Here is a 21,505-nt window from a genome sequence, read left to right on the forward strand (position 1 = left end):
ACACACACACACACACACAAACCCACACACACACACACACATACACGCACACACACACAAACACGCACACACACAGAGTTCTGTCTGCTACTACTATCTTCCCCCAAACTTCCATTCCCCGTCACACGCATGCCCATTAAAGAAAAACTAATTGTTTGGTAGTTTAACATTCCTCCTCAAACTTTGATGGTCAATTTGACTTTCCTTTTCAGAATGGATGTCCAGTAATTGCTTAGATAATCATCAAATTCTATGTTTTTATTCTGACAAATTGCTCTTTTACGTAAGCCAACTAAATGTCAACTTTATCGTCTGGCTGTTTGAACAGTGTGAGGTCATTCGTTCATTTGAACCCTAATGGGAGGTTTAGCCTTCAGTTTCACATGTCACAGTCTTGTGTTTGTTTTGATTAGTCAAAAGTAATAAAAAGTGCTTATGATTGATCACTGATAAGACCACCAAATCATTTAACACGGACCTCTTACACATCCAGGAAGTGGATGAAAACTTACACTTTATGACTTATCTGTGTGGTTACTAACAAGTGTACATTGGGCTTGTGCTATATAATGTTTTACAAGTTCACACTGGTACCCATTACTTCCTAAGTCACATCCACACTGATAACACAGTTTGATTAACAGACCACACCTTTATCACACGTGGATGACTCATTTTGCATAAGTTTTGTTTATTGCAGGATCTAAGACATAAAGTTATATGTAACTGTAATCATAAAAAGGTCCTGGTAAGGGATTATGTAATTTGTACCAACTGTTAAATAATTGGTCATTGTAAATCAATATACTTCCAATTGTTTTATTTCAATTCATTGCTAGTCTTTAAGCAAGTGTATAGTAGGCCAGTTTAACGGAAATTTGTCTATAAGCAAGAATTTGACCTATGGATAGGGCAGGACAATATCACAATATAAGCCAATACAAAGGATATCAATGTCTACTGTCGGTTTTTGTCATATTGTTTTTTGTAGTCATCACTATGATATGTTTGGTTATATTAGGCCACTCTGGGAAATGTTGTCCTGCAATAAACATATACACTGTTGTAAAACCATAAACTTTATGCATGGTTGCCAGATAATGTACTACATCAAGACATTTGATTCAACTTTTGATATTGGATTACAAGATTACATAAACTGTGACATAAGATTGTATCTGTGTCATCCATAACTAAATAAGAAAATACGATTTCCATTTAAGATGAAGAATAAGAAAGAATTAGTAATGGATGGATTTCCTTTGGTTTAAATGGAGAAGTCTTTCACAGTAAAACATCTGGAAATCAATAATTGCTTATAAACTTACTTTCCCGCAACTTTGTCTCTATTTTCCACATTATACTGAATTACATAGTTATTCCAAGGAAACTAAAATTTAATGTCTAATGTAAAAGATAATAACAGTTATGTTTATGTCAGGAATGTGGCCTGGCCCATTGATACAGTCTGAATACATTTAAAACATTTTTTTATGACACAGTCTCACTCCTGCTTTCTCCCTCCTGCAGACAGACCCAAGCAACGACAGGTCACATGGACACAGCTATGTGGCTCATAGCCATCACCTTCCTTACAGTGGGTTATGGTGATGTGGCACCCAACACCAGCTGTGGCAAGGCTGTGTGTCTCTTCACTGGAGTCATGGTAACTAGGTTGGGTTGCTTGTTGAGAAGGCGTAGAGAAAATAAAGACTGTGTGCTAATTTGAGATTCATTATGAAGTACAGTGGTTTTAAAAACAATTTTCTACATATTTGACCACTTTGTGTTACCTAATTTCATGTGCTTGCTTAAGCGTCTTTGGCTCTCTTATCAGAGAAAGAACAGCAGTAGTGGTTTTAACACAAACAACATTTAATGCCCAGTAAGATAAACACAAAAACAATCTTATATGTGTTTCACTTTTCTACGTGTTTCTAACCAAACCACCTCTTATTTCTCTACATGGACTACCAGCTGATAAGGCAAAACAACATGATGTTCTGTGCTGTTCTTCTCATTTTCATTTCATTTTATTTTATATTTTGTTGTGTTGTTTCTGCATAGGAACATTTCTCCCTTATTTTCACTTTTATTCAGTTTCTGCTCTATTCTGATCCTTTACCTTGTCTTTTGATCTATTTGATTCCATTTAAGTCTCCCTTTTTAGTTCTAATTATTTCTAATCTGCTCAATTTATTTCTGTACTTTTCTGTTCCATTTGTCCCCAACATATTATGTTATTATCTTCCTTCTGATCCGTTCTTGATTGTTCTGATCTCTTCTGTGCCGTATCATCTTCTCTTTTTTTTTCCTTCCCTTCTGTGTTCTGTTCCATTGCAGCAACTCTTTCCCCTATTTACCTATTTAGTTTTTCCCAGTATAGACCCGTTCACTTATCACCTGTGGATTTTACGTTCTGTCATTGTGCTAGAATGTCCAGTTTACATACTTATGCTGCTAAATTGAGACTAGTATACTATCTTACATTAAAGTCAGAAGTTAAAGTCGAACAGGTTCAATTCGGAAACACTTGTAGGTTGTAGGTCAACTCTGGGTAGTCAGAGTAGGGGAGACAGAGCAGCTGTGTAATAACAGAAGACTTGGGCCTGTGTCTCTGTCCCCCGAGATCCCCAGTATTAGATAACGCCCCACACACCCAGGGAAGACACAGTGGAACAAACACACACACACCTACAGATAGGCTCTACTGTAGTTTGGTCAGGCTGACATCGTTTTCAATCTGTGCTTAGGGTCACGATTGAAATAGAGAAAGACTATATTTGGTAAGGTGGTCAGCTAAAGTCCAGCATGAGTTAAATACTCCTTGGAAAGGCAAAAATCCAGAGAGTTAGGAAGGTACGATGTGACACTGCATTGTGGTTGAACTTTACTGCTTAAACCTAAAAGCTTCTGTGTAAGTCATCAAAATCTCCCGAACCTTCTTCACATATCCAGAGTCAAGCCGCCCCTGAGTTTTACCTAACAATCCCAGCCTATTCTCCACTAGTTTTCTTGGATTCATTAGATCCTTTTTGCCCGGCTGCACATCCTGGTGGTGCTGACAGACCTGAATGCTTTTATTCCCTTGTGTGTGTGAGAGATTTAGATCACAGCTGTAAATGGCTGGTGCTTCTGCAAGACCTTTGTGGTACAAGCTACTCACACGACAGGACCGACAGAGGGAAACTGTCAGCATGCAGCGACCACTCTGCAGTCCTCACAAAACATCTGCATTGAGTGTGATGTCATTGTTTTTTTGTTCTCAGTTAGAAGAAATTGTAATATCTGACACATATCTTAATATTTGCCAGATATACAGTATTTGAGCAATATCTGAGCAAAACAAACCTTTCAAAGTGCATTTCTTAAAGTAACAGCATAATTTGGTGGTTTTATGGTCATGCAAAGGAGAGGCAAGGTTAAAACTGAAAAAAGGTGGAATGGGGGGTCAGATAAAAAGACGGAGGATTAAAGGGATGGGGAAATTATGCTTGAGATAAAACAAAGAGTTACAGTAAAGTAAGATCAACAATTAGTCACTGAGAGTGAGGAGTGGCTGTGTGTTTAAACATGCATAGACTATGGCTCACTGCCTCACCTCTGCTGTGTTCAATTCTGGTACAAGCAGATACGAGTCACCACCATGATTCTGGATGTGGGGCACGAGTCTGGTTCAAACACCTCTTTGACAGAGTGGAAAACAATCTTTTCCCTCTTTCTCTTTCTCCCTTGTTTTTTATAAGCTTCCATCCTTATAAGGGAAAACTTTCCACCATATCCATTTTTAGGTGGTTTATTGCCTTTGGCACAACCACAACAGGAGGTGGTGCCAACCTGTGCTTGTGATTTGGAAAAAAATAAATTTCCTACTCCCATCAGGGTAGTTTTGGGAGCCAGGCAATGGGGCTCTCACACCTGTAATATGGCTGAACGCCTCTAAGGTCAGCACTTCTGCTCGACTCCAGCCATAGCTTAATTTGAAGCTGTGTTTGGGGGTTGACAACTGTTTGTGTCCCACCGCTGTGAGTGGATGGTTCCAAGGAAAGAGTTTGTACCTCCCAGGTTTCACAGACGGTGTAATTATAGATATTTTGTGGCAGTTGGAGTGAAGGATAAATATATCATTTAAAACTGTGCTTTCTCATGCTCATGCTTGATCTTGCTCTCTGCTTTTCTCTCTCTCTTTCTAATGCAAGCTGAAAAGAGGACAGCAGGTAAAGACTTTTATCATTATCTGTGGTGGACATGACATCAGTGATTTGTCTGTGTTTCTTGTGATGTCTCTATTTGTGTGAATATGTAGATGTAATTCGCTCTGCTGCCCTATCTGAATCCTCACCATCATTTTGTGGTTCCCGGTCCAGCAATAGCACACAGCTATTCTCAGAGGAAAACAGCACTGTAGCAGTGCCACAGAGGCCTGTGTTTAACCGTTAAACTCTCTGTGTAAATATAACTTTGATTTATTGGACGAAACCATATGAGGTATGAAGATCAACATTCAGATTGATGAAGAAGTGTTTTCCCTTGAGGGGAATGGTGGAGCAAAACACACAAGACCCACTGTTGAGGGTTTAGACAAATTCAGAGTGCAAACGTTTCTCTTGAGTTCTGCCTCGTCGATGTCACTACAGTATCCAGGATCGGTCTCAAAGGCTTACATGACTATTAGAAACTGTTGAGATGACAGGCAGATGGAAGATATATTAGTAACCATGCCAACCCCTGTATGTGTGTGTACGTGTGTGTGTGTGTGTGTGTGTGTCTGTGTGTGTGTGTGTGTGTTGGGTTTTAGGGTGTAGCCTGCACTGCTATGCTGGTGGCAGTTGTTACCAAGATGCTGGCGTTGAACAAAGGAGAAAAACATGTGCACTTCTTCATGCTGGACATCCAGATCTCTAAACGGGTAAGAGCAAAATAAGTGAAGTTATTCAGCTGATGTGTGTTATAATGTTATAGTTTACATTATGAAAACACTAATGCTATAAGAACAACATTTCAACTAACTTTTTGTGATTTAATCTTTGCAACAGTTTCTTCATCAGAAATATGACTTTTTGATGTCCGTGGACAGTCATTTTTACTTAGGATTTCTCATCCGTTGCATCACTGTAACAGGCTTCATCTGACAAGTGTTACTTCAAAGAAGATACCGGTATTTATTGCAGGTTTTGGCCCATTTACTACAAATCATTCAGTCCTTACTGTAATGCTAATTCTCCATGCTTTAATATTTTGGATTTTTGAATGTACATTCTCCTTTAATTTCTGTATAAAAGTCAGCTTGCAGAAACTTGAAACTTGTTTAACTTAGGTAATCTATCACAATGTGTCTGTGTTTATTGTGGAACATTGCGTGGTAATGCAGCTTTGGTAGTGCAGAATGATTTGAAAAGTCTGTTCTGCAGTGCCAGACAACAATAACATAACTCAATAAAAAAGTAAAACACTTTGCTATGCTTTGGAAAATGCTGGTCAGTTATGTAAAATATGTCATTTGTGTTGAATAGGCCAAATCATGTAAAAAACTTTGGTTGACAAAAACCACAGCAGCATTCAACACTTTTCTGCAGAGGACTTGAAGAAAACAGAATCTTTTCATAAGGTTAACAGCTCAATATAGGTTAGATAATTTTTTGGGCATTTTTTGGCCTTTATTTGTACAGGAAAGCTGAAGTTGTGAAAGGGATGTAATGTAATTTATAGAAAGGGAGATGGGAGAATGACATGCAGCAGAGGGCCGCAGGGCGGAGTTGAACTTGCGTTGAGGAGAAAACCTCTACATATGAATGCACGCTCCATCAGGTGAGCTACCCAGGAACCCAGATAAATTACTTTTTACTTAGAAAATCATCTTAGGTGTAGAGTCATGTCACAATATAAGCCCTAATGACATCACAGGCGCTCTTGTATCTTGTAACTTTGACAGATCTAAATTTAAATGTTCAATACAACGTGTGAGAAAAGTGTGATTTTTATATTTTAGCAGAACCTGGAAATAGTGGCTCTTTTTTGGGATAATATTTATCCAATAATTCTATAAACTTCCCTATGTAAACAATTAGTAAACAGTCAACTGCCCTCTTCTCCATCCGAGGTAACTGCCGTGTAGCAAGACACATAAGAAGAAAGACAAAGCGGATGGAGCAGCCAGGATGACAGCGTCACTACTTTCCATGTCGCATGCATGTTTTGGTTTTTGAGTCTTATTAGAATGGTTTTCTTTCTTAAATAAGAGACACCAGAGGACAGGATAGAGTGGGAAAAGAGGAGGGAGGGGCCAATCCCTTTAGAGCATTTTCAAGGCGTCAAACAGAGGAAATCATCGGATCCCTGTCAGGAAAGAAACTTGTGTCAGCTCAGGACGGTGCAGCGATGGGCAGGAAACTGGTTGAGCTCACTTTGTGAGTGCGTGTTTGGAAGTGGCTTGCAAAGGACTTTCTTTGTAGGCTTGAACAGCATTCAAATGTTTGGTTAGTGAATGAAAGAAGGAAGTGTCTGATAGGCTAAATAGATATGTAAATGCTTACAAAAAATAATTGTCACAAAGCCAGAAAAGTATTTTAGGACTGTACATGACTAACCCTTGTACCCTTGTATGGTGTTTGTGGGACCCAATTATGCTATTTATTATTTCTTCTAACTCAAACTCATTGGCCTTGGCCAATAATGAGTTTGCACGAATAATGACTGCACAGGGTACACCCCTCCGCGCATAACTGTTACATATGAGGTGTTCGGGTCTAGTTGACCCAAGTGTATTTGAATGTAGGTGCTATGAAACTATGTTGTATTTCTGCATCTGATATTCTCACACAAGGTTACAAAATTGTTACATTTCAAGCACCTTCACCTGTTCTGATTAAGTTCTAAGAAATAAGCACCAACAACAATTTTTTTTTTAAACCTTTTTTATAATTTAATTTCATTCCTTTTTCATAAAAAAACAAAAATGATCATATGATCATAAATGTGATCTCACAAGGGTAAATGGCAAATATGATTCATAAATGATGTATACATCATTAGTAACTGAAGTAAACTAACTTAAGTAAACATCTATTAAGTAGTTTTACACAAATTGTTAAGGCTGTATTGATTTAAAAGCCTTATAATGTAGGAAACATCGGCTGTGTAACAAAAATATGAACCCCACACAAGGGTTAATAGAGTTCCTAGAATCTTTGTTTCAGCATTTGCTTTGCCTGCAGTGCTACAGATATTCACCAAACTGCAAAGCAGCGTCTGACTGCAGTAGGTGCACTGCTTTGGAGGATACAACCATTTCCTTTCTCTGGTGGCTGCATCCTGCCATTTGGTTCATCTTTGTGTTGGTTGTTCTGGCCTGTGTGTGTGTGTGTGTTTATGCTTGTGTGTGCATCCTTCTAAGCTCTTCTGGCGCAGTCCAGATTTACACTGATGGGAACAAGGGAAGACATCTGGATGCAGACAGTGACAGCCTCTATTAATAACCCCCACAACAGGGCCAGAGTGACATCATCACTGGGCACTTGATTTGTGCAGGAAGACAAACAGACATGAATAGAATCAAAGAGAAAGGGGCAAAAAGGTGATACCAGACAATGTCTAAACCTCACTCCTAGTCGGTGTGGCCTCTTCTTCAAATTATTGTATATAAGCATCTCCTTCCTAGTTCTCCTGTCGTATCTGTTATCAGAACCATAGAGCAAAAATAGTTAAACAGAAAAGACTATCTGGATCTAATCATCTGCCTTGGATGACTTATACTTTTACTTATGATTGATAGGAAGCAGATTCTGTCTAAGGAACATGATAAGCGCTGTGTTTTTGTCAGATAAGCCTGCAAGCTAATTGACTGACTTTATCTTGATGGTTTTATTACCACGTTTGTGGTCCTGCAACCTCAATGGTTTTTATCAGTCCATTTGGATGCTTCTCTCTCTTCAACAGATCCGCCACGCTGCTGCTAATGTGCTCAGAGAGTGCTGGCTTCTACACCGCACAAAGCTCACAAAGGGTAACCGTGGTGAGCACCGAAGACACCAGAGATGCTTACTGGAAGCCATCAGAGTGTGAGTTACTGTATCGCAAATTGATACAGTGGTGCTTATTTTTATAAGCCATTTATTTCATATATCCAGGATACTATGCATCCTAAAATAGGTCCCTTGGCCTTTGGAATTAAAATAGCCCCACATCATCACATACCATTCACCAGAGATGGCAAAAGTACTCACTTTCCTTACTTAAGTAGAAGTAGAAGTAGCTGAGGATGATGGGAATGTCTTGCTGTTTTCGGCCCTCCATACTACTATGTGCTAACGTTGACACCATCCATACTACTATGTGCTAACGTTGACACCATCCATACTACTATGTGCTAACGTTAGCGCCATCAAGCCTCAATGATTTGCTGTGAATTAATGCAGAATGCTGAATCTGTTGAGTTGTCTTAGTCGTGCGTCAACTGCAACGTACAGTAGATGTATTTCCATCCATTTAGATTGAATACGGTATTGATGACGTAAACCATTATAAGGATAACTGCAGTGAAATGATGTGAAAGTTGAGAATTAGGGCTGGATTAAAGCTGACTCTGGTGTCCAACTTGGCCCCAGGTGTGTCTGTTAAAACAGACGGAGACAACTTCTGTCTAGCTAAGTTTACATCCACTTGTCAATTGAATTACAGAATCTAAAGTTCGGTAAAAAAAACAAAAAAAACTCATGCGAATAAAGCTGGTGAAAGTGTTGATGCTTCATTAAGACCATTCACCATACCTATATTGTGATGATTTTGTTTCAGTTAGCCTAATAGCTGGTTTGATTTGCATTGGGAGATGATTTTATGGAAAGTTCCCCATGCCAATCTCTATGTATAGTGAAGGGTATGTGATGATGTGTGGCTATTTTAATTCCGAAGGCCAAGAGAACTTTTTCAGGATGCATAGTATCCTGTATCCATGAAATAACTGGCCTCTATGCCCGCCTCTATGGGAATTTAACATGGTAGTGTGTATACTTACGCCCCTGTATTTTAAGGAAGATAATGTATGTATTCGCAATACATTATTCATTCAGAAAGAAAATGTTGTCCTTAAAGATTGGATTTTTTTAATTAAGGCATTATGATCAATTTCCAAAAGATGATTTTTTTATTCCTCTTTTTAGTCCACTTTAGTGTGGGTTCCTAAACTTATGAGCACCACTGTAGGTGCAGGCAGGATGTCTGTAGTGTGTGTATCTGGGCGAGGGATGTACATGGGTGTTGGGTTGTCTGACTAACATGTGTATTTTACGGGTCATTCACTTTGTGTCAACATGCTTAATCATAGTCACAGTTTTTAATGACTAATTTAGATTACTAATTAGATATGTTGCCTCTTATGTGAGTAGGACATGTGGGAACAAGGGTTGACACTTTTTATTACACAGAATTTAGTGAAAGTTCTTAGACATGCTGAAAAATGACTATTTGTTTTGACTATTTACAGTATAATTTGACAGTAATACACACCATGGTATAGATTTTCTGAAGCCCTCCTCACAAAATAGACGAGGGAGCCATTGTAATGTGGAGCCATCTTCATTCAGTTGGAACATATTTTTCCATTTAAGTGTTGTCCTGTTGTTATTAAGCCTGAGTTTCTAAGAACAAGTGTATTGCACAAGGCAGGAAGTCCAGAAGTGTGATGGTATGCTCTGACAACAGGATTATATGTGAGTGTGTGTCAGCCTGGGTGGAGGGATTTTGCTTCCTGCTTTAAACTGGGCACAGCCACTATAAATAAATGCACTGTGGAAAGTGTGAGCGGAAGGCATCACCACACTTTGGGATTAATAACATCATACTTTAATGGGACCACCACTCTAATGTCTTGAGAGACTGGCTGCTTAAATGCAAGATAGCTTTCCATCTATCTTTTTTGGTGGCTTCATCCACCCCAGATACGCTAGATACTAAATGTAGCCCCTATATGTCAAAACCCTTCTAGCAATGTTTTATAGCTATTTAACAAACAGCACGGCTCCTGCAGGTTGAGTAGTGGAATACTCAGTTGTCAGCTTTTTCCTTAACAAATCATGGGTTATGTGTGGTTCCAGGAGGACTGCTCTATTATTCCAAACAAAGGATGCTCCATCCGTGGATATGCACTTCAGAAATCATTGGAGCATTTAAACCATAGATATAACCTGAATTCTACACATTACATGACAATTTGTTTGAAATGGTTCCACATGACTGAGCGCTATCAAACCTTTTCTTTCTGCGCAGATTTCGGCATTTACGCCTGAAACAAAAAAAACTGAGAGATTACGTCAGTGAGATGGTGGACCTCCCTAAGGTAAGCGACAGCTGTCACTGGAATGTTACGTTGGAAAGGCTAATGCAAATTCAGATGACAAAGATCCCCCTAAAACACCTCCTACTTACATAGACTATTATGCAGTATTTTACAATCTGCTGTTTATTACTAGGTATTCAGACACATTAAATGCTTGTTGAAAAATCTCCATAAAATGTCTCAGGAGACCTTTGTGTCAGGAATGAACAGACCCAGAAACATTTCCATGTGGAAGAAACCCAAGAAATAAAGACGTTACCAGGTGGGATGCATTATTGTGTCATTTTTGCACTTTAAAAATGCATTTTCCTGATTGATTTATGCAAAAAAACTGACTCCAAGTGTAGCCCCTTGGTAACATGTCAATATTAAACCATGTCATGGCCATTTTGCAATCAGCTAGTTACAGTCTGTAGTAAACTGAACATGCTCCTCTCTCTTACTGACTGAGTGCAGCTGAGCATGAGCTGCGAGCATAGGGTTCTAAATAAGTAACAAGATTGGTTGCTGTTGGCTTCTTTTTTTAACCAAGTTGCTTAAAGGGTTGCCAAATGTAGTGACGTGACACAGTTTCTGTTGCCAACACTGGGATGATTTTAAGTCTGTGCCAGTGAGTCACTCAGTGACATCAACTCTCCAAAGCTTCAACATACTGTACATTTATAATGTTTCTGCATGAATTGTAGTAATATTAGATTCATGGCTGTAGTTTGACTCCGTGTTTTCCCCTTGTAAATGCAAAAACACTGTCTGAAACCTGTGTCTGATTTTAACAGATGCAGATGATCATGTGCGACCTCAGTGCCAATTGGAACAATTCCTACCGGGAGCTGGAGCAGCGTATCCTTTCCATGGAGCAGAAGCTGGACGAACTGAGTCGCTGCTTCCAACAAACCTCTGAGCTGCTGTCTCAGGTTCTCCGTCACCGAAACCCAGAGATCAGGTAAACAATACTTAGCCGCCAGCGACATTGCACAGATCTGCTCTCAAAACAATGCAGGATGTGGTATCTAAGCTGAATCGTACCTGCTAAAGAAAATAACACATTTATGGGCTGATTTTTGTTGTTGCAGGTGACATGGCTTCATACACTTGTTACGGAAACAGATAGTGTTTGTCATTGTTTCATCTACAGTACTCAAAGTGAGACGGTAAAAACTCTCCACCCGGAGCTGCTCCAGACTCTTAACATGCTGAACCACTTGAAGGACTGGCATACCTACTAAAGATCTCATCTTCTGGCCCTGTGCTGAGTGCACTGCACAGTGACTCATAGCTGTAAAAGTATACAGATAAAACAAGACTTCCAATAACTGTGGCAAGGATCCCACAGCGCATTTTGAGAAATCTGTTCTTTTCAGCATATATTTGTGATGGTCCACAGGCTTCAGAGCTTGCTCTTTTTACTATTTGTAAAGTTACATTGATGGACTCCATCATTGCTTATTCCTGTGGAATAAGATACCTATTTTTACATGTTAATTTTATTTAAAATTCCATGCAACGTTTTACAGTTAGCCTAAGTTGTATAAAGAAATTCTTGCAAATGCTCTTTTTCATTAGCTGACAGTTTTATGGTTAAATGGTTGATTATTGTTTGCAAACAGGAATTTTGAATATAATACATTCTTTAACACGTCATCATTGTTCTGCTTCCCCCTAACCCACCAAGTGAATTGTGAATGAAATGTTCTTTGATGCTCATATCAGAGAAAAAACAAACAAATGGAAGAAACTTTTATTTCAAACTGTGCTTGTTTAAGGGATGTTATCTAAAACTCAAAGATTCATGTGAACATTTAAAGTTGTAATCATCTGCTGTAGGAAAGCTTCTAACAGTTTGCACCTGCTCTGAACAACAAAACCTGAATGTGTGTTGTCTTTTAGCAACCCACAGCTCCATCTAGTGGACATAAATTATGTAAACTACATAATATTGACGACCATTAACAAGCATGAAGATTATATAACAATATAAAAAAAGTCATGTTATTTTTATAACCTGAATACCAAGACATCTACAATGTTTAAGAGCATAACGTGTATCAGCTGTAGTAAAAACAAGAGCAGTCAGAAACTCCCACACACACACACATCACTTATGAGAATGCACTTTGTGAGAACATTTTGGCAAAACTGGATTTACGCTTGCTCTGGAGGATAAACTGGAGCTTTGATGTGTTTGAACTCAATCCAATACTGAAACATGTTACTTGTAGATTAATTTGTACGTTGGTTTGTTTTCATAAGAACTTATGAGGAACCTGTTCTAACATTGCTTAAAATGTATCATTTGCACATGGTGAAAACATGTTGACAACCATCCAGGACGTGCTTATAATTAAACCCATTAAGAATGAATGTGTACAAAAATAAACAAAACAGTGACAATCAGATGTCAAAGATCCCTTTTATTCTAACACTTTGTTTTAAAGTGTGGTGCACAAAGCTGGAGTAGCTAAAAGCCATGGAGAAACCAGCGATGTGTCCCCTTTGTCATTCCAAATGCATCTTCAACTGTTTCGTTTTTGTCCTGTTTTGAAGTTGGTGCCATATGTAAGCAGAAGGCCTAAAAAAGAGTTGTCCACAGTCACATGTAAAGGGCATTCTGCACTTTCTCTCAATTTTACGTTTCCATACACGTGCAGAATGTAATTTCTTCCGTAACTTGCCCTTCATGTGCTCAGCTAAGAGTGTTGCTCCTGTGAAAGTCTCCCCACAGCTGACACAGATGTAGCTTACGGTCTCTGCGTGCTGAACGCAATGACGCAACAGGTGCAGCCGGTGCTTAAATGCTCGGCCGCACTGGCATTGGTGTGAGCGTTGGCCTCGGTGGAGGTAGCGGTGGCGGATGACGAGGGAGGGCTGCCGCAAGATGGCACCACACTGCCTGCAGGGATAGGAGACCTTGGAGCGCCAGCTTGTGTTCATACGTTTCATCAAAGCGATGTCCTGGCTGTCGTTCTCAAACATGGCCATAATAGTGGGCATTGATGGTGTGACGGGGTCACAGGCCACAGTGGCTGAAGTTTTGTCAGCGGCACCAGGAGGGACGTATAAAGGTGCAGAGAGACGGTTTACAGGCTGATTGGTTGGACCGAAGGCACCGTCTTTCCCCAATCTGACAGTTGCAGCAGTGGACGCCTTGTATATAGTCGCCGGAGGTCTGCATGCATTGGAGGAGGTCGAGATAAAGGAATGGATAGACGGAGACCCTGCATGGGCCTGACCAACACAGAGTTTTCCATTTATGACCTGGTGGACTACATTGTGACTACTGTTGGCTGACTGGGCTGCGGTGCCACGGTAACCTGGTGAAACCTTTTTATCACTCAACACTGATGGATTGGTAATAATGCACACCTTGGTGCTGACCACTGACGTGTGAACTTTGGTGACATGGCTTAGTAAATTTTTGGCAGTGGTGAAAAAGGATTTGCATATGCTGCACGCTTGCGGCATTGACTCGGGACAAAAGAGGACCAGAGGTGATTTGGTTCCCACGGGACACTGCTCATGATGGTACGAGTTCTTGTTAGGGAAAACTTGGCCACAGATTTTACAGGAATACAAAGGCATGTAGTGTTCATTTAGAGACGTCTCAGTTAGAAAGAGCTTCTTGCACACTGAACACTGATATTTTACCTTTATACCACTACAGTGCAGCAAATGAAGCTTCATTGACCGAAACGGCCCTCTACCACATGCAGCGCATATTGAACTATCGGCAGTAGGCAGGGCTGCAGGGGGGGTTTCAGTGTGCGGACTGTGAGAAGTTTCACTGGAAGATTCAGTTGAACTTGAGCCCCCATCTGATTCTGGATCATCTGGACACAAGTCTGCAGGTTGAGAGCGTGTCTTATCTTCGTCATCAGATTCTGTGCTTGCTGAATCATCTGCTTCCTCACAATTACTTTCAATGTCAATATCATTATCATCTTCACCCACTGTATACTCTACACAGTTTTTAGATGTCTCCGCACTCTCAGGCTTCATTTCAATTCTTTGTCGAGGCCTCGACTCAGACACTGAGTCACGCAGCACCGACTTTATGCTTTGCTGTGCAGTTGCGTCATTGGGAAAGTTGTCATTATTCTTATATATGATAGCTGAAATCAAAGAGGGAGTTCCTTGAAATGGATTAAGACCCATGCAATATGTCTCTGCATGCTTGTTCAACTCCCACCCGTTACTGAAAGACTGATTGCACTTTTTGCAAAGGGGTGGGGAGTGTGCATTATCCAGGTGCATGGATAGTGACGTCAGGCGTCGGAATGTGACCTTGCAGATGTAGCAGGTAGCTCTGATGTTGTGGCTTTTGTAGTGGGACATCAAACTAGTTATTTTGCTAAACCTTTTGCCACACTCCCAACATTTCGCCACCGGGTGTGCATCCAGCTGCCATTCTTCATCGCTGCTTGAGTCTTCAGACATGCGGAGCTGGTCCAGGCAAACCACTTGGTGGTCTGTAATTTGAAACAAAATGGAGTCACTTAAAAATGTTTGGCAAAAAATCCATATTACAGGTGTTATGCAAGCATCATAGCAGACAACTATTTAGTCTTAAGATAAGATTTTGCCAGTTATTATATATGTAAAGAGCTGAAATAATACTATAAACTGATAAACAAATCAGTTCATATCTTATCATTGTTGCTAACTTGAGTTAATATCAGAACGTCATTGTCCCCAGACAGAAGCCCACCAACTTAACTATGCTCTTACTTTACATCTAAAATCATCATCAGGTGTTATTTTAATTTGTACAATACTTTGGTTTACAACTAAATACCTAAAGAACTAATGCGTTCCTATTAGCCAAAACTGTACTTTGTGTTAGGAAATTCTAATAACATGTAATAGAATGTAATAGTGTGTTAGCATTGTAATGGTTGACATGGCTGATGTACAGCCTCACAGAGCTAGCAAGCTGCATACTCGTGTTCTCTTATGTTTTGTTTTTGTCTTAAACCATTGATATAAGATCACCTTTGGGTCTGGGAGAATGTGATACGTTGGCTAAACATGTCTTCGTTTATAGACTAAACCGTAAATCAATAACTCGAAAACGCAACACATTAAAAGCTCAAATCCATTTTATTTCTATGGTCAAAACACAACAGAAGTGATCAAGGGACACTTTACTGGGAGAGTAGCTAGGTCTTGACCACATTAACTAACTAATATACTAAGACCCAACCATTCCGCCCAAAGAGCAAGGAGAGCAGCAAGGTAGAAACCTGGCACAGAACAGCGATGAATCAAAAGAAATAATCATCATTTGCAGCGTGTGAATTAGTTAACTACATTTGAAGTCTTCACATTACCTAACTATAATAAACGCAGCCTAGTTTACCAGCAAAACCCATTGACACTAGCTATGTTTCCCTTTACAACTGTCCCCCCACTTTAAGCTAGCCAACGTTACCGTTCCATATGTACATCTACTGTAAGAATATGGCTGCGTTTGAATCCTGTAACGGGAGATCTTTATATATTAGCTAGCTACACTTCTACCTGCACAGGGAAACTGTAACGTTACTCACCTAGCTAGCTAGCTATGTCCACAAGTACTGGACCAAACACTGAAGCCTGCAGCACAGAGCAAAGGTGAAATATTGATGAATCCAAACTACAAGGTGACGGTTCCTCCTGTCAGTTAGCTAACGTTAACTGTTAACGTTACTTAAACAAATAAACAGCTAACGTTCACGTCAACTGGTGTGTAGCTTTCAAGAAATAACTGTATTATATCCTCTATCCAAGATCTGTGTCTGAAGCGCATTCATCTGTACAGGTGGCTATACTTCTGATACGATTCAGTAGCTAGCAAGCTACATAACAAAAAGAAAAACCTTTACAATTTTACGTTTTAAGTCTTTTTTCATGGCGTCCACTCAAAGGACTCCTCCATATCCGGCTAAAACCGGAAAAGGGATGCATACACATCCCAGGTAAAAAATCCGGGGCAAATTGTTTTTGCTACAACGTAATATTATTATTTCAATTTGATTAACTAAAAACGTTATGACGGGTTTAATGCAAACCATATTTAAACTAACTCTTTTAGTAACTATGCATTGTTTTTATTGGAAGAGACTCTTAACTTGAACAGCGTTTATAAGTTAGGGCTAACAGGCAAATACCTCGGATAGAACCTGACTTTTAGTGGGCAGCCATCTGACGAATCTAACAATTATTTTTACAGCAGTACCAGTCAAAGAGTTGGACACACTTTCCAATTCATTTGAATGAGAAAGTGCAGGTGTTTGATGCATAGACATATAATGATGTCTATGGTTTGATGCATGACATCGGAACTACCCACATCATTACGATGTTTCAGGACGACTTCATTTATCCGACGAACAAGGTTTGTTTGATTGAAAAAAAAAATGAATTTCAGTCGGGTGGAGTATCTTTCAGTGCATTAATACACAATAACCAGTCCATTGTCGTACCTTAACGGTAAACGCCGAGTTCTAAAACAAGCGCACTAACGATAAGCTTTAGCTAACGACCATCGCTACCTGAAAGCAGATTTCTAGCTTCTAAGATATTTTAGTGAAAGTAACGTTGTATTTAGTTCACCTCTGCTTTGAACTGGGTTACTGTCGTTAGCTAGCTTACTGTTGACAGCAGTTGTGCTGTGGTGGTGAGTCAGGTGAGCAGCGACATGTCCGAGTCCGGCCACAGCCAGCCCGGGATGTACGGGCAGGGGCGCAGGAGGAGGCGACGCCGGGGAGACAGAGATGCTGGACTTCCTGGGCAAAATCTGTCAGGTCCCAGTCGGGACCGGGAATATCAACCAAGAGAACGAAGGGTAACTTTAGCTATGCCATAAACCCATGCTTTCAAGTGTCTGTGTTGTTGTGACTGCTGGTTTTAACTTATAACATCACTTTAACGTGTCTGTTCAGGATGGGAGCGAGGATCCACCAGGCCCACTTATTCAGAAGACCCCCATCATTCTTGCAAAACCCCCTGGGGAAAGGGTACGTTGGCTTATCTCAGTTACTCAGCTCTTATTGTAATTCTCCTCATTGAAAACAAAAAAATACATACAATAATAAAGACATCAGAACATTTGGTTTGTAGGCTTGTCCGATTGACCGCAAAGTAAAAATATGCATTATTGGGACTGCAATATTTAATATCATGTCTGTTATGTTTGAGAAAAAGGTTTTGGCTATTTTTTGCTAAACTTTCTTCTCAAAGTTTAATTTTACATATGATGTAAATTTTCTAATGTTAATATCTTTTGTCCAAGGCAATGTAAAGTACATTAACATTTAGGACTATATTTGCAATACCAAAACAAATGTGTCACAGTTTATAGGTGATCATAATAGAAGTACAGTTTGTATATGCATTGAGCTCGTCTACCAAGCCGGTCATGCCACCCATTGACTGGTGCTGTTGTCATAATTTTTTAAGGCCAAGCCGTCGCAGAATGCACCTGTCAGTGGAGCTCCAGTCCTGGAGAAGCCCATCATGCTAATGAAAGCCCGGGATGATGGAGGGAAGCTGGGGACCCCTCCCGAAGCAGCAGCTCAGCCCTCTGGTCCTGGGCCCTCCAAGATGGAGCGGGAAGGACAGCGGCCCACCCAGCCTGTTTACCAGATCCAAAACAGAGGAATGGGTGCATCTGCATCAAGCAGCGCTGTTGACCGTGAGTTTTTCGTAGATTTCACAAAAGTAATGTTTTATTTTTGTAAATGTCAAAAACCATATTTAAAAAATACTTAAAAAACACTGTACTTGGATGCACTCATTAAGGCCATATAAGGGCAGAGAAAACAAAAGTGAATCTTGAATCTTTTCATATGCTTTCCAGCCATGGTGGGCCAGTCTAAACTCCTCCCTCCGGAGAAGATGAAGCACAGCATTAAGCTTGTGGATGATCAGATGAATTGGTGTGACAGTGCCATGGAGGTGAGTTCATGTTTAATGAGCTCAGTTCATTGTGGAGCCATTGGACCAAAGGATGTTTTAGTGTTTTCATTATGCTGTACTGTATGAAGTCAAAGGAAGTTGTGTTTTGTTTTCATTTGTTGCAGTATCTGCGGGACCAGACAGATATGCTGGTGGTGGGAGTCATTGGCCTGCAGGGAAGTGGGAAATCTACAGTCATGTCACTCTTATCTGCCAATACTCCAGAGGAAGATCAAAGGTGAGGTTGGTTGTAACACCAACAATGAGCTCAAGCTTGTAAACTGCTCGGTTATGTGCAAGTTATGTTTCATTTATCAACAGTGAAAAGAATATTGGCTAAAAACTGAAGTTGACCCATGAAAAAGTCACAGTCAAATGATGAGGAAGAGGATGAGGCTTTCCAATAAAAAAAATGTAATCCAGTATGTAAGGGGAATTTGAAACAATAATACAAGGATTTACTCATCCGTGTTTACCGTCTGAGAAATTCAGTTGAGACTAAACCTAGAAGGACTGCAATTTAGGTTTAATAAAAATCTGCCAGTAAAAGGGACTGTTAGACTTATAGTACTGTCAGTATTGTACCAACCTGTACTACAGATATAGCATTGTTAACACCAGTGCCATCACCAGGAAAATATATCATCTAAAAGTTAAATTTAATAATAAGATTATTTGATCAGGGCGAGAATAGTCCAGAATATAATGCTATACATTCTTTTCTTTTGGCTTATCTAGTGCAGTGGCTTTAATTGATGTAAAGCGTGTTTGTTTGCACAGGGCCTATGTATTCAGAGCGCAGACTCAAGAAATCAAGGAGAGAGGAGGAAACCAGAGCACAGGCATTGATTTCTTTATCACACAGGAGAGAGTCATCTTCTTGGATACGCAGGTACGGAAATATTGTCAACATTGTAACTGTTTCTTTTTCTGTAGTATTTTTAATTTGCAGTCAGAGTCTAAGCAAGTTATTACCCGTGTAGTCTCAAATTGCCTGACCCATCTGTAACAGTGCTGTAGAGGAAACTCTGGCTAGTAAACACAACATTTCACACAACAAAACGTGCTCTGATGAATTGGCATATCGTAAAACCAATCACGTTTTTCTCACATCGTCTTGGGCGGTGCTAAGCACTGGACACAGGCAAGGTGCCTCTGCAAAATAGCCTCGGGAAGGAACTTGTTTTGTTAGAACATTGAAAAGTTGTTTATAGTTGTTCATCAGAAAACTCAGATTCAACAGATCTAGCTAGCTGTCTGGATTTACATTGCAGAGATCTCAGGAGCAGTTAACCGTTTAGAATGCCAACACAATGAAAAGCAGAAGGTGAGAAACTTCCGGACGAAAATGAAGGAACATCCGGCAAAACCCCTAAATAAATAGTTGACGGTATAGACTACTACCTGTGTAAATTTAAATGTGACCTTGGAATAGACAACAGTTATGTTTGGACTATAAAACACTGTTGAGGATTGATGAGTTGTGTGTGAATGCCTCATTTGTTTCTTCAGCCTATGCTCAGCCCATCTATCCTCGACCACCTCATCAACAACGATCGGAAGTTGCCTCCAGAGTACAACCTCCCTCACACATATGTTGAGATGCAGGTCAGTCGCTGGCCTACAGAGGGCAGTCGTTGAAAGCACTAGTTTATGTGATCATTGTGATATAAACTTTAAAACATGTAAAATGTACTGGGATATAAACTTTAAATCGTAACATAAAGAAATCCACAAACACAAGCTGCTACAGTATATTCACAGAGTTGCCATTTGAATCTTTCTGTACACACACATTCTACTGCATAATAACATTTATATAATCTTTCCCCAGTCTCTTCAGATCGCTGCCTTCCTGTTTACAGTTTGCCATGTGGTTATTGTGGTTCAAGACTGGTTCACTGATTTAAACCTCTACAAGTAGGTTGCCTTGCTAATCTGCAACTGCATCTGTGTCAGGACAAAAGAAGATGTCATCCCTCAAAGTCCCCCCCCCCCTCCCCACACACGCACACACACACACACACACACACACACACACACACACACACACACACACACACATGCGCGCGCACACGCAGGAATGTTGAGTATTTCATTTTGTATCTTGAGAGGATATTTGTCTTCTGCTTTTTATTAAGCTCAATAACATTCATCTTTCAGTTGGTCTTTTAGATAACAAATGCCGGCAAATCCAGACCTGTTGAAAATAACTTGCCATGTACCCGTCTAAAATATATGAAACAATACACCATTATCTGTTCAGATAGCCCGGTGGACAGCAGATTCTTATCAATAACTTGACCTTCTTTAGTGTCAGGGTAAGACACTTTCCCTGTGTATACACACAGCTGAAAATTATGACTGTAGTTAAAAGCAAGAGTGCTAATATGCTTGCTGTTAATGGGCGGTGATAGTATAGAAATGAACCAAAATTTACAATTTAAAACCAAATGTAACACATTATATATCTTAAACAGTCAAGGAATGAAAGAAAATGTTTTTTTCAAGTATGTTTTCAGACAATATTCACATGCCCATATGTATTTGACAGATGGCTAATTACTAGGTGGTTCTTTTGTTCATGAAATGTTTCTACCACACAGGAAGTTTCATTTGTGTCTGTGGATAGGTTTCTTCAGACTGCTGAGATGCTCAAACCTTCCACTCCATCTGCAAGCCATGACAGCACTGGCTCTTCAGGCAGTGACGATGGAGCAGAGTACTATCCACATATAGGTAACTGTTTAAAGCAGAAACACAACACTCTCACACAACCTCACACACCAACCAGGTTTACTGATGATGAAATCAACTTCTTTAAATTCCTCCCTTCTCCAGTGTTCCTGCAAAACAAGTCCAGACAAGATGATTTCTGCCCAATGAATCTGAAGAATATGCATATGGTGGTGGACAAATTGATGGCCCACTCTCATCTCAAATACAAAGGTTAAACACATGACTGTTCTCTTTATAAATACATACATATATTCTATTCACACTATAGTTGTTTTTAAGGGCAAATCATGTTTAATGGTGTAACCTGTGCTTAAAATCTTTTTTTAAATTAATAATAATAATAATAATAATAATAATAAATTGTATTTATATTGCGCTTTACATGGTACTCAAAGACTCTTGACAGTAAAACAAGCACATTCATTCTTCTTCACAGCCTACTACCCCTCCTGGGGCATAGGCCGCCGACAAGGGTTCTCCAGGCACTCCGGTCCTGTGCAA

General features: G+C 39.8%; 3 protein-coding genes across 8 annotated transcripts in view; 2 read left to right on the forward strand and 1 right to left on the reverse strand.

Moving 5' to 3' along the window:
* Nucleotides 1–12,301, forward strand: part of kcnn4 (potassium intermediate/small conductance calcium-activated channel, subfamily N, member 4) — a 21,263-nt gene extending 8,962 nt beyond the window's left edge. Inside the window, exons 4-9 of one of the 3 annotated variants that reach the window (XM_034875414.1) lie at nucleotides 1,531–1,666; nucleotides 4,799–4,909; nucleotides 7,936–8,057; nucleotides 10,261–10,330; nucleotides 11,107–11,273; nucleotides 11,404–12,301. In XM_034875414.1, the coding sequence (XP_034731305.1) occupies nucleotides 1,531–1,666; nucleotides 4,799–4,909; nucleotides 7,936–8,057; nucleotides 10,261–10,330; nucleotides 11,107–11,273; nucleotides 11,404–11,407 (610 nt within the window). In that variant the 3' untranslated portion in view covers nucleotides 11,408–12,301. Of the gene's footprint in view, nucleotides 1–1,530; nucleotides 1,667–4,798; nucleotides 4,910–5,121; nucleotides 5,625–7,935; nucleotides 8,058–10,260; nucleotides 10,331–11,106; nucleotides 11,274–11,403 lie in introns of those variants that run through there. The other 2 variants (XM_034875416.1, XM_034875415.1) reach the window with 2 other exon arrangements.
* A 394-nt stretch (nucleotides 12,302–12,695) lies between these two features.
* On the reverse strand, nucleotides 12,696–16,270 carry si:dkey-79d12.4 (zinc finger protein 91). Of its 3 annotated transcripts, none has more exons than XM_034875399.1 (2): nucleotides 16,200–16,270; nucleotides 12,696–14,796 (listed from the first exon to the last, which is right to left on the reverse strand). In XM_034875399.1, exons 1-2 carry the CDS (start codon nucleotides 16,216–16,218, stop codon nucleotides 12,827–12,829), a joined length of 1,989 nt encoding a protein of 662 aa, XP_034731290.1. In that variant the 5' UTR covers nucleotides 16,219–16,270; the 3' UTR covers nucleotides 12,696–12,826. The 3 variants fall into 3 exon arrangements, with proteins under 3 accessions (XP_034731290.1, XP_034731292.1, XP_034731291.1); XM_034875401.1 differs by having other exon boundaries at nucleotides 12,696–14,798; nucleotides 15,883–16,252; XM_034875400.1 differs by having other exon boundaries at nucleotides 15,877–16,252.
* A 579-nt stretch (nucleotides 16,271–16,849) lies between these two features.
* The window catches only part of smg9 (SMG9 nonsense mediated mRNA decay factor), an 8,581-nt gene continuing 3,925 nt past the window's right edge, over nucleotides 16,850–21,505 (forward strand). For both annotated transcript variants that reach the window (XM_034875418.1, XM_034875417.1), the window contains exons 1-10: nucleotides 16,850–17,153; nucleotides 17,251–17,325; nucleotides 17,768–18,002; nucleotides 18,168–18,265; nucleotides 18,391–18,503; nucleotides 19,046–19,157; nucleotides 19,778–19,873; nucleotides 20,100–20,185; nucleotides 20,898–21,004; nucleotides 21,107–21,214. In XM_034875418.1, the coding sequence (XP_034731309.1) occupies nucleotides 17,007–17,153; nucleotides 17,251–17,325; nucleotides 17,768–18,002; nucleotides 18,168–18,265; nucleotides 18,391–18,503; nucleotides 19,046–19,157; nucleotides 19,778–19,873; nucleotides 20,100–20,185; nucleotides 20,898–21,004; nucleotides 21,107–21,214 (1,177 nt within the window). In that variant the 5' untranslated portion in view covers nucleotides 16,850–17,006. The remainder of the gene's footprint in view (nucleotides 17,154–17,250; nucleotides 17,326–17,767; nucleotides 18,003–18,167; nucleotides 18,266–18,390; nucleotides 18,504–19,045; nucleotides 19,158–19,777; nucleotides 19,874–20,099; nucleotides 20,186–20,897; nucleotides 21,005–21,106; nucleotides 21,215–21,505) is intronic.

The sequence above is a fragment of the Etheostoma cragini genome, chromosome 6, assembly GCF_013103735.1.
Source record: "Etheostoma cragini isolate CJK2018 chromosome 6, CSU_Ecrag_1.0, whole genome shotgun sequence".
NCBI classification, from domain to species: Eukaryota; Metazoa; Chordata; class Actinopteri; order Perciformes; family Percidae; genus Etheostoma; species Etheostoma cragini.